The following is a 12,060-nucleotide window of genomic DNA, read 5'->3' on the forward strand; positions in this document are numbered from 1 at the left end:
TACTGTAGTACAGTAACTGTTACATAATTCTTACAAAACAAGTAGAGATATCAGAGGTCAGTGTGTGTTTAAGTACTGTGGACTTGTCTACAAGCCTTTGATAAGTAGCTGCCGACTGCACAACATGACTAATCTATGATACAAATGCTGCTGCTATCACAGCTATTGCCCAATTTATTTCTGTTTATAACCGTGGTTCTGCGTCAGTGCTGTGTTCAGCGAAAACCACAGCACACTTACCATAGACAAGAATGGGAACTGTCACAAACACACCGAGGGCAACACCATGTTTATATCATACACAATATTTATATTAGTGGTCGTACTTCAACAGCAAAACGCATATACTGTACCCTCCTTCACAGGAACTGTTCTGGTATATCATTCAATGAAAAAAATTAAGATTTCCAGTCAGTATACTATACATTTAGCTTAGTTCATATTAATTAAACTATTAAACCATGTGCACTTCGTTATGTACACTCCCCCATTTCAACAAGAGTAGCAGTTTCTCCTTGTGGCTTCACGAGTTGAGCAATTCAGCAAGTGCAAGAAGCGGGAGGGACGCATTAGCGGGGCTGAGCAGCGGTGGGCTCAGCATCATGGATGTATGTCAGAGGAGGGGAACGAGTTCAGTTCTTTATCAGAAACTTCATTCAGCATTTCAAGGCTGCAGCGCCACAGGAGACAACAATGAGGCGGGGAGGCGGGAAATCCAGTCCAGACTGTTAAGACTGATCTTCAGTCAGCGGCAGACACCATCAAGTTCTCTGCCCCTGCGGCCTTGGGCAAGGTTCATGGAGGCGGAGGGGCTGCCAGTCTCGCACAACAAAACATCCAATTTGTTCTTGTCCTTATCTGGGTTTCCTGTGAGGCTTGCAGGTGTTGCTATGTTTCTTGGGTTGCTGGCATTCCAGTCTCACAGTCATGTGCTGGCAAGCTCAATGAGACCACAGGGTGGAGAAGGAAATCGAGGAGGAGATTCCTGGAATGCAGTCTGTATCTCACCTGATGACGCAGCTCTACTTACTCCGGAAAAATTTGAGGTAGACCACCGCACCCAGGATGGCCAGCTCCATCAGAATGATGACAGACAGCAGCAGCTTGTTTGTCACCAGTCTAAAAGGGGACAGCGACAAAAGAGAATTACATACAGAGGGCAAGCAGCAGACATGCGTAAATGCCAGGGAGCCACACCCATTAGGCCCTTTCACCATGACAACTGCTGAACTCACCATTTTTCCACCACTACAAGTCACCCAATGAACTTGAACTCTCCCTTCCCCTGTTGGATTTTCTTTACCTTTTTCCATACATATTCATGGTCTGAGTCGCACTACATGTTTTGGTTTGCCTCACACTTACTGACTTTTTGTACTTACTTTATCTACTTAATAAACTTCTTTCGTTAAACATACTTTGGTGTGGTCTCTCCTTCATGTTGCTCCACCAAGAGCCAGGTGGTCGTAACATTATGTAATAAGAAATGGCTCAGGGGCATCAGAACTGCCATTGCCTGAATACAGGGGACATGTTGTATGACATAGGAAGAAAAAAGATCTGCAAAATAAGAGAAAACTAAATAGGAAAATGCAAGGACACAAAGGGAGGTATAACAGTTAAGATGTCATCTAATCACTCACATCCCAGTGGACCCTGACAAAGGGTTTATATGTAAAACAGAAACAAGAAAGAAATTGCCGAGTCATCTACTTAGTAATCAAAAGAAATGACAGATTTCCGCTCAATAAAGGCCATGGGTGGAAATACATCAGCCCCACAGTAATGCTTTTGCATATTATTATACATATGTATACATATATTATTATTCATCTGCACTGCTTGCCAAATTAAGAGAAATGCATTACAAATTAGAAAAGCAATAGGCCATCACAGCCACCATATCCATTATTTGAAACATTTCAATGTTATATGCTCAATGTGCAAATGTTCAGTGTCATATTAAAGCAATAAGACTGTTGTGTTATTTGTAATGATTGTGACAGCGAAGCTAAACAGCGCAGTGTGGTCTAATTTGTTTAAAACATTTACTGAAACACTGTAGCTATATAAGGTAGATGGGCACTGACAGTGAATGGTCTGACAGGTTGTAATTATGTTACCTAACTGGAACATCTACATGAGCAATGCTAACCATCATCACAGATCAGACACCCAGATTAATGCGGGGGCCCTCACCTGCGGGACATGGAGCGCAGGATCTTGCGACTTCGGCTGAGATTCTCTCCAGTGTGAACCAGCTGTGGGACACAAAAAGACAGTGTCATAGCCAGGCTTGCCAGGGCTCAATTTTTTTAATACCATTAATCTTCAATAAACATCAGCTGCACAAATCTCACAAAAGACTGACGCAACAAGAAAAACAGCTTAATGCTCCACTGGCGATTGTTTCGTGAGCAACCAATGAGCCCTGCGCAGATCTTTTGTTGACTCAAACCGTAATCATAGATACTGTCATTTCACTGGTTTGGTTTACAGTATGGTTGACGTTGACGTGCACTACATACCCTGCAGTTATTGTATCAGAAGAGACAAGTCATAACAACATGCAGAAAATAAAAAGCTTAAGCAGGAGCACAGCAATGAAGACCCATTTGTTATCTCATGATAATTAGATAACTTAACCTGTTATCACGATAAAACAAGCTTTGTTATCTCGAGATAAGGAAATAATTAACTCGTGATCTCGAGATAACGACATTAAAAAAAATGGCAAGCACGGCCGTTCTCGGCTTCCTTAAAATAAAACCATATAGTGTTGACAAGCATTTTATTGTGACTACTGTGAATGGAAACCATCCGTGCTCATTTGCTGGCATTTATTCACATCTATTAAATGACACTACTGTCTTTAACAACTGCATTTATTGGGCAATTTCCCAACATATGTGATGAAATGTGAAAAATATCATCAGTACCATTCATTAGCAGCACTTCACATACTGTAAAAATCAATTGAGCTCTATTTGCAGGAAATGATTTTACTCACAGCTGAGAGAAGGAGGAGGCTTCATAAATATCTCCCACTGCTTACTCCTAAAACTGCTTTTATCATTAATTCTCAGGTGCCTGATGCACACAGATCCTGAAAGTACACATGCTTAGAGCATAACCCTTAAAAATGCAAGAAATGCCCCCCAAATGCCCCTCTATAATCATTAACTTGCAAACTGAAAATCAAGGCTTTAAAATGGTCAATTATGAGCCACTTTTTACTTTTGCTCATTCCATGAGCAATTGGCTATCGTTCTGGCTAACCAGATATATAGAATTCAATTGGCCAAAGAGTACTTTCAGTCCTTAGTAGTCATTCACTGACAATGATTTAAGCTCAAAACACAACACATTAAGAAATACCAAATAACCTCACTACTCTCTTCACAGCATTCCAGAGTTATATCAGTGGGATTTGGGAATAAACCTTATCAGAAACTGAAACTTTCTTCTATTCACAATGCCCAATTTTCTTTAAATTTAGAATGAACCATGTGATAGATACCTCCCTTCTCTGCAATGTCCACTGTCCATCCATGAGGGTGAGACGAAGACATTGACCTACCCCCACCCCATTATTCCAGAACTCCCATTCAACATCAGCTGATGACATGGCCAGGACCAACCCCAGGGTGTAGGACTCAGCCTTGCACTTGAGAAAACAACTGCTTTTACTGATCTGACTGAGCCATTCAGGAGTGTGTTGGAAATTGTAACCGATCATAACAGGAAGGTGACTTGCCCCTCCCCCCCCCCCCCACTTCCTCTTGGGGAAAATTAAAAACGAGTGTCTTTCACACAAGCCTCGGAGACCCAGCTGCTGATCGGTGTCCTTCGTCTCTGCTGTCCAGGAATGCAGACAGTGTTTTAGTCATACAGAAGTGTCTCCATCCCTGGTACTGTGTAAGCCTACGTTGCGTTGTATATTTGAGCTAGATCAGTTGTCTGAAAACTATCCAACAACTGATTCCTGGCAAGCAGAGGGACAGGTGCACTGCACTTTCTCCCTCCCCTTCCTCTCACCCGATCCCGGGTGCGGTCCAGCTGCTCCCTCTGCTCGCCCAGCTCCTCGATGATGTCCCTGCCAATGTGGTCAGTCTCCACAGCGATGCGCTGGCTGCGCTCAATGCTCTGTGAGGCGTTGTTCAGAGACTCTGTGCCCTGGAGTAGCAGGGCACGCTGTGACTGCACCTGTGTCTGCAGCGGAGGGCAAAACGGACACATATGGTTAGAAAGTCCATTATCTGGGCAGCACATCACTTTCCACAGTTCTTCAATCATTCAATGGGAGTCAGCATGACTTACATCAATGAAAGGGTAAAGACAGCAGCAAGCCATAAGTTTACGTGTGGTAAAACTACTGGCAGTACCCCACCAGTTTTACCAACACAATACCCAAGAGGCCAGCGTCACTGTGCTGAACGCCCCTTATAGAAGCTGTGTGCGGTTAGGTTACAAGGTGACATAATAAACATTGATTGCATGCCCAGCATAACAGGACAGTACATATGAGTTACAAGACTTACACTTTGTTCATTCTGAGATGCATAGACACTGTGCCTGCCGTCTCCTAAGCGACCTGGGAACCCAAGTCCCAGGTCAGTGCTCTTCATGTCACGCTGTAACTTGCCCAAGTCTCTGCGGTACAGGCGGATCTTGGTGGTCATTGCGTTTCGGAAGGTTGAGGGAGCACCGAGCAACTCCTTATCCATGCCCTGCAGCTGGAATCATGTAGGAGATCATAATTTAACTTTAAGAGAACGAATGACACACAATCTTACAGAACCCAAGCTTCAGAGATGTAGCTAAACGAAAAATACAAAAATAATATAGCTACCACTTCTTCTGCCTCTCCAAATCTCTCATCGAAGAGTCTCACCAACCGCTTCTTTTCCTCTGGAAATCAAATGGTGGAATTACCATCACTGCCAGCAAAATTAACCGCAATTCAATCAAGTTATGGGCAGCGAATGTTCAAGCATACTTGTAACGTTTGCTGCTCTCTTAACTACGAAACGTTAACGAGCGATCTAGCTGAATTGTTAACAATACCTCCGTGACATCGCGAAGCTCGGTCTGGCATCAGTTTCAGTTCGTCGTATAGAGATCTGTATATCTCATGCAACTTTTCAAACTCCTCCGATGACATTTTCCCGGTGATTTATTTCGCTTGCAGCTATATTTTGTTTTCACTTAACTGTGTCTTATGAAGACCCCAAATACTCCAAACACCACACAATAAACTTCAAATCCTCAGCTACAGAATATACAAAAACATAGTGTAGCAAAGTCGCTAATAAGATCCTCGGGACAAAAAAACGCTTCCTCATAACGGACCTCGTGATCTTTGATCTCCTTTTTTTGCCTGACAGGTTACCAAAATCTCGTCTGTGTATTCTATTCAAATGTTATTTATTTCCTTATCGTGTTAAATATATTTTGGTAGATCATACATTTGAACGAGGCTTGTACATATCTATACATAATTAAGACATTATTTGAACACACAATCGATCTTTTGAGTTTGGGCACTATAACTACAGCTATAGAGCGATGCATTGTGGTCCATGTAGTATTTATGCGGTTTCTTGTTCCGCTTGAAAATCACGTGACTTCACATGGTGCCCAGGTTTAGTTTGCTACGCAGGTGGAAGTGGGTAAATGTAAATGAGTAAATGGCAAGATGTGGATGTGATAAAATGTATAATAATGCACTACGTGTTTTTGAGAAACAATGTTATTTTAAAAGAACTGCGATTTTTCTGCATCATTAGAGTAAAAGTTGAATCAACACAGATTATAAATTTATTGAAACATCGTAGATTGGATTGGAGCGGTAGCAAATAAAATATGAGGTCTTGTAGAAAATCAGCAAAAACATTATTGGCATTCATATGGGAGTATTCATTATTTGTGTTATTGTGTGTTGAGTCAGTTACTCTGTTGTTTCCCAGATTTAATAAATGAAACGATGGTAAGGACCAGGTACTAATATTACGTAAAGTAGGCCTAATATTACTGTAATATCTGTACCTCAGTCAGCAGTTGTTGACATTTTATATTCACAAAAGACCTGATCAAAATGTAGAAATGGCAGAAAGGCCCTCAGAATGTGCTTTATTTGACCACATACCAAAATTAAACTGAAACACATCTCTGTAGTTCAGCGTTTCCCAAACCTCTCTTGGAGGACCCCTTGTCCTGCATGTTTTAGATCTCTCCCTGCTCCAACACAGCTGATTCAAACGATCACTTCGTTATTAAGCAGCTTCAGGAGTTCATAACGATTTGATGATTTGAATCAGCTGTGTTGGAACAGGGAGAGATCTAAAACATGCAGGACAAGGGGTCCTCCAGGAGAAGTTTGGGAAACGCTGCTGTAGTTTTTTGCATATGCTATAGCAGATTTATTATTATTTTAAAAAGCACCGGCAAAATTATACATAAAGGCCTGTGGGTTTCTCTGGGACTTATACTGGCTGGCACATAAAACAATACAACAATACAGCTTTCATACACTAGGTCTTTTTCACATCGTTATGAACGAGTGTGATGAGGGCCACTCAGTAAGCAGATAAGTATGATATTTCGAAACAATTCCTTACAACCCTTTGCTGTGGCTCCCTTGTGATGAAAAACTACAATCCCAGAGTTCCACTGTAGATAGATTGGAGCTGCAGAAGAGTGACTTAGCTTGCTACGCGGAGTCGCTGTCAGGTACCACTTAGCGGTGCATATTCGACAGCTTTTTAAGGGTAGAATCATCAGCAATGTTCTTATTACTAATAGCAGGCATTGGAGTGGTTGCTCTCTTGTTGATTGTGTTGGCGCCTCATATAAGGTATGTTTAATCGTACAAATAACTCTAGGTGGGCATCGTTTTAATGATGCTGCTTAGCAATCTGCAGCAGAATGCAAGCTTTTGAATGGCCAAATGTTTCATCTTGGAAACATAACAATTAGCTTAGTGCATGGACGGGACAAAGAGGGGATCAATTTCTGAAGTTAGCCTGTAACGTTTATTTTTTAACTGTGGAACCATTAAGATTATTGAAGTGAACTCGATAGCGTTCAGCTCCATGTTGAACATTGCATTTTTAAATGACCAGAATCTTGATTTCTGTGGTTGGGGGCGCGTATTTTTCAAGAAATTATCTGAGCTTAACTCCATTCAGATAAATGTGTATTAACATTTGCAAAAATTCAAGAACATTTTTGTTAGGAAGGCTCTTGTGTAAATACGCACGCCCACACTTACAACTGTGCCTCGGTATTGAACTGGTGCCATATGTTCATGGGCGGAGTTTCACCTTATATACCTCTCATTGGTTGCTTCGGCGGTTCGTCACGTCTTGCGGCATGATTCCACTGCCACCCTATTGTTACGAGCATGTATTAAAATGGAGTACCGTCACAGTTAGAGTGTTAGTTGCCGATTAGATTTCGCCAACATGGTTATTTAGTTGGTCATCTGAAAAAACCACAGTATGTCATTTAAAATGGCTGGCAGTTTGAGCTCGATTGTAAAAGTTTAGGTCACGTTGTCAATCCTTAAATATCACACAAAACAAAGAACGTAATGACGAAAGTAAGCCATTCAGGATACCTAGTTTCATCATTTGTTGAGTTTATATAGTCTACAGTGTATCAGGCATTGTGTAAAACCATATTTTGAAGACTGAGGGACTTCGCTTCGAGTCCTGGAAACCTATTGCATTAAGTATGTCTGTGTGAAAACACACTTTGTAGTGTCAGTGTGAAACTTATTAACTTTTTAACTAATCTTTTTAACAGATTTCTACCACTGCAGTTGTGTTCTGCTGACAGCTTGAAATTGCTTCAGTAATCACCTTTTTTAATTCCTTCAAATATATCACTTCTCCCATGTCATGTCCTGTTCTATGAACAGCAAGGAGAAAAATATAGGCTATGGTCAACTGAACAAGTGTCAGTTGAGACACTGAAAACCATGTTATTTTTGTTGTTCACTATTTGGCCAACTAATCATTCTAGTTATTGACAAATTTATCTGGCATTGTGACATGTTTTTATATTATTCTGCAAATGTTGGCCCCAGGCAGCCTTGAACTTCAGATAATACTAAGAGTAAACATCTATCCAGCAGATTGAAAACAACAGTATCATTTCACCAATTTCCTCAAAGGCCACAATTTAAAGTAGCTTTGTATGAATGTGTAAAAATTTCAAAAACAATAAGTATGATCAACAAGAAGTAATCTGGGCCGAGATCACTCTAAAACAGTGGGGAAATGTAAGTTCTGGTCAATTCAGAGCCATTGTGGGTTTCCCCCTTGAAGGAAGTATGCAGCTGGTGGGGTATGTCTGTCTAAGGCTCGGCTGGATGGGAAAACTGTGCTGATCACCGGAGCAAATACTGGGATCGGGAAGGAAACTGCATGGGATTTGGCAGCACGCGGTAAGACTCGTGGATCCAGTCGACACCCTGCTCCTGCAAGCTAGCAAACCGCACAAAAGCAAGTGGCAGATTGGAGCTCCTGCTGGCATCTCTAACATGGTCTGGGAGTCAGCAGACAGGAGGGCTTAGGAAGATGGATATGTTCAACATTCCCTAGCAATTATGTCAAAAACAGCCTCATACAGTAAAGTTAACATTTTAACCTGTTTTTCTAAGACTCCAGTTAATAAAGTTCCACTTCAAGCTGCGGCATGTTGATTTTGTGGTGGTTATTTCAACAAAGCGTGAGAGAGGATGTGATGAAGGAGAAATGGATTCTCTCTGTGGTACAGGGGCACGTGTGATTCTGGCATGTCGGGATGTGGAGAAAGGGGAGGAGGCGGCAGCTGAGATCCGCTCCAATGTCAGTGGGGCGCAGGTCGAGGTGCAAGAGCTCGACTTGGCTGACACCTGCTCCATACGGGCCTTCGCACAGAGATTCCTCAGAGGTTATCCAAGCTTTAATGCTACCCATACTTTTACTGTCCATTTTGCAGAAATAAACAAAGATATACTGAACAGGCTTTGCTCTGCCTACAACATTGACTCCAAGTGTTATCATTGAATACGAATCAATAGTACTTAACATGTGAATCACAAATACAAAATTAAAATTTCAGTTCACTGGCACGAAACATGTTATGCTTTTAATATAAAGAATTGCATGACACAGGAAAATGTATCTTGCAAACCATTTCAGATATGGATAAGCAAACATTACCACCTCAAAAATCATTAGTAATAAGTTATATAATGATCACGTTTAATTTTCTTAACACAAAATAGCACTGCTTTCCTTAAAGCTCATCGACTTCCTCGAAGCCAAGCATATTTAAATGTTCATCTGAGCTGAAATAGGATCCAGCCTTGCTGAAACTCACCGTTTCCTTTTCTCATGCTCTCTTCAGAGGTGAATCATCTGCACGTGCTAATAAACAATGCAGGGGTGATGATGTGCCCTTATATGAAGACTGCAGACGGCTTTGAGATGCAGCTTGGCGTCAACCACCTGGGTGAGAAAGGTTTTGACAGTCAAAAGCATGAGCTGAGAGTGCAAGGAGTAGAAATGTTAGCCCTGCAATGGACTGTTTCTATCAGCCAGGTTGCACTATGCATTGACAGCCCTAGCAGATATGGGTCCATCTGCAAATGAACAGCATAATTGCTTTTCTGTTAATTCATATAATGGCTACAGTGTGTCTAAATGAATGTGTGTAACACAAAACACTGGAATCAGAACAATTACTGCCGTTGTTCACCAGTGCTGTGTTGATTGGATGTGCTGTCTGCCCCTCGAAGGCCACTTCCTGTTGACGTACCTCCTGATTGGTCTGCTGAAGCGCAGTGCACCCGCACGCATCGTCGTTGTCTCCTCTCTGGCGCACAACTTTGGCTGGATCCGCTTCCATGACCTCATGAGCCTGGGCAGCTATAACAGCGGCCTTGCCTACTGCCAGAGTAAGCTGGCCAACGTGCTGTTCACACGGGAGCTCGCACGCAGGCTTGAAGGTACCAGCTGGTGTGGGGGGGGGGGGGTGTGTTCTGGGTCAGTGTGAAGTTAACACTAAAACTTCAGAATGCCATGGGTAATACGGAATTATATACCAACATGGCCAATGTCTCAAACATAAAAAATGTTTTGAAGCCCATTAGTTTTTACATTTTGAATTATGTCTCATTCACAGCTCAGTTAAGGGGTCTAATCAAGAATGCATTGATTGAATGCTGAACCAAAGTCTATAAAAAGGCTGTTACACTTACTCATACTTATATACTTTAGTTTCCAGAGCATTGAGAAGACCACTTTTAAAGTGGTTAAGTCATTAAAAATGGTTAAATCCATTCTTGAGTATTCTCTCTTGTTGATACAGAGCCTGCATTTACCTGTCTCAAAGGCAGACAATAGATCCAGTTCCTCATTTTGGCATACTTCAGTTACTAACTTATGGCTGACACCTTACATAATTGAGGACTACGGAGTGAAAGTTTATTACCGAGTGGCCTTCCTTTCTTTTGCGTAGGCTCTGGAGTGACAGTTAATTCAGTACATCCAGGATCGGTGCGCTCGGAGTTGGTCCGACACTCCACCATGATGTCCCTGCTTTTTACAATCTTCTCCATCTTCCTGAAGACGCCCCGGGAGGGGGCGCAGACGTCTGTGTACTGTGCTGTGGCTGAGGAGCTGCACTCCATCTCTGGAAAGCATTTCAGGTGAAGGGCGGGGGATAATTGTCTCTACTGGGGCAGAGGGGTGGAAAATGCTGATGAAAATGTTTCCATCCTCATTACCTAGTAACTAATGCAACTACTTGTTGTCATTGTTGCCATTGTCAAGAAGAAGTGAGTTTATACAGTCAAAGACACCCAGGAGGCTCAGAAAAAGAGCCATGAGATCTGAAATGAGTGGCTGAATATTCAGAAGTTTGCATGTTCTATTGAATGACATGTTGCTTGGTGCTGACAGCCACATCTGTTTTTGTTTTTTTTTGTTTTTTTGGACAGTGACTGCACTCCTGCTTTTGTGGCTCCCCAGGGCAGGAATGAGAAGACAGCACGGAGACTGTGGGACGTCAGCTGCAAGCTACTCGGCATTGAGTGGGACTGATCGCTCTACCGTGTCCATCGACACCCCCGCCCTGCTCAAAATGCAATGTGCCAAGTCACTCTCCATTTTCCCTCAGCACTGAAATTCCTGGCCTTTTGGAGTGTTTCATACCAACCCTCTCCTCAGATGCCTTCATACACTAAACTGCTGTTTTATATTTAGGGCTATAGGAAGTCAGTAATATGAGAAATTACTTAAATGAAAGCAGTTCAGGGAAATTAGTCATCTCGTGTGGAATCGGCCTTCGATCATTATCTTGCTTGCTGCTTTATGGACCATTTTGTAGCTGAAGGTTGTCATGTTGTTTTAGCAGCCGTTAACAGAAGTGTATTATTTCATTCCATGCTTTTTCCAAGTTCTTTTTTCTCTTCTCAATTAATTGTCTTGGTTTTTAATAGATGTATTTTCACTGACGTGAACATGTCTTTTACTACCTTAATGCTGAGACCTGACTATTTTGAAGAACACATGACATGAATATGTCTCGTTTACCTATTAATGAACAGAGGTTGATTGTGAAACTGCCTGTGCCCTACATTGATGTTCAAATGCTGATGAGTGTATACTTAACACACTGAAAAGATCATCAATAAAGATTTTGTATTATTCCATTTCACCGCTGTTGCCAAACCCCATCCCTCTCAAAATCATTACAGACAGTACACTTCAGATAACAATCTCCACTACCAAGTACATCATTTTGTTCATTCATTTACTAAAGGTTCCTATGCTTAGACTGACCATGTCAACATTGCTCTGAGAGCATCGGGCCAAGTCCAGTTCCATGGAATCCAACTCTCCTCTGGAGAACTATATTGTTTACTCTAATCATTATGCATTTTATTCCTATTATGATATTGTGTTTTAAAGTGCCATTCCAAGGCCTGTGAGGAGAAAGAGGACAATGTGAATGTGGAGAGAGCTGGATTTGGCCTTCAGCTCGTCCCAGAGTCCCGCCTACACT

General features: G+C 41.9%; 2 protein-coding genes across 2 annotated transcripts; one reads left to right on the plus strand and one right to left on the minus strand.

Annotated features, from left to right (window-relative positions):
• Positions 1 to 81: 81 nt before the first annotated feature.
• vti1b (vesicle transport through interaction with t-SNAREs 1B) lies at positions 82 to 5,338 on the minus strand. The gene is made up of 6 exons (XM_036541736.1): positions 5,068 to 5,338; positions 4,853 to 4,911; positions 4,542 to 4,736; positions 4,039 to 4,212; positions 2,200 to 2,261; positions 82 to 1,119 (listed from the first exon to the last, which is right to left on the minus strand). Exons 1-6 carry the CDS (start codon positions 5,162 to 5,164, stop codon positions 1,023 to 1,025), a joined length of 684 nt encoding a protein of 227 aa, XP_036397629.1. The 5' UTR covers positions 5,165 to 5,338; the 3' UTR covers positions 82 to 1,022.
• A 1,360-nt stretch (positions 5,339 to 6,698) lies between these two features.
• On the plus strand, positions 6,699 to 11,627 carry rdh12 (retinol dehydrogenase 12). The gene is made up of 7 exons (XM_036542647.1): positions 6,699 to 6,856; positions 8,334 to 8,452; positions 8,785 to 8,940; positions 9,400 to 9,504; positions 9,791 to 10,000; positions 10,513 to 10,702; positions 10,994 to 11,627. The coding sequence occupies exons 1-7, from the start codon at positions 6,786 to 6,788 to the stop codon at positions 11,094 to 11,096; spliced, it is 954 nt and encodes a 317-aa protein (XP_036398540.1). The 5' UTR covers positions 6,699 to 6,785; the 3' UTR covers positions 11,097 to 11,627.
• Positions 11,628 to 12,060: the final 433 nt, after the last annotated feature.

This window comes from Megalops cyprinoides, chromosome 12 (genome assembly GCF_013368585.1).
Source record: "Megalops cyprinoides isolate fMegCyp1 chromosome 12, fMegCyp1.pri, whole genome shotgun sequence".
NCBI lineage: Eukaryota > Metazoa > Chordata > Actinopteri > Elopiformes > Megalopidae > Megalops > Megalops cyprinoides.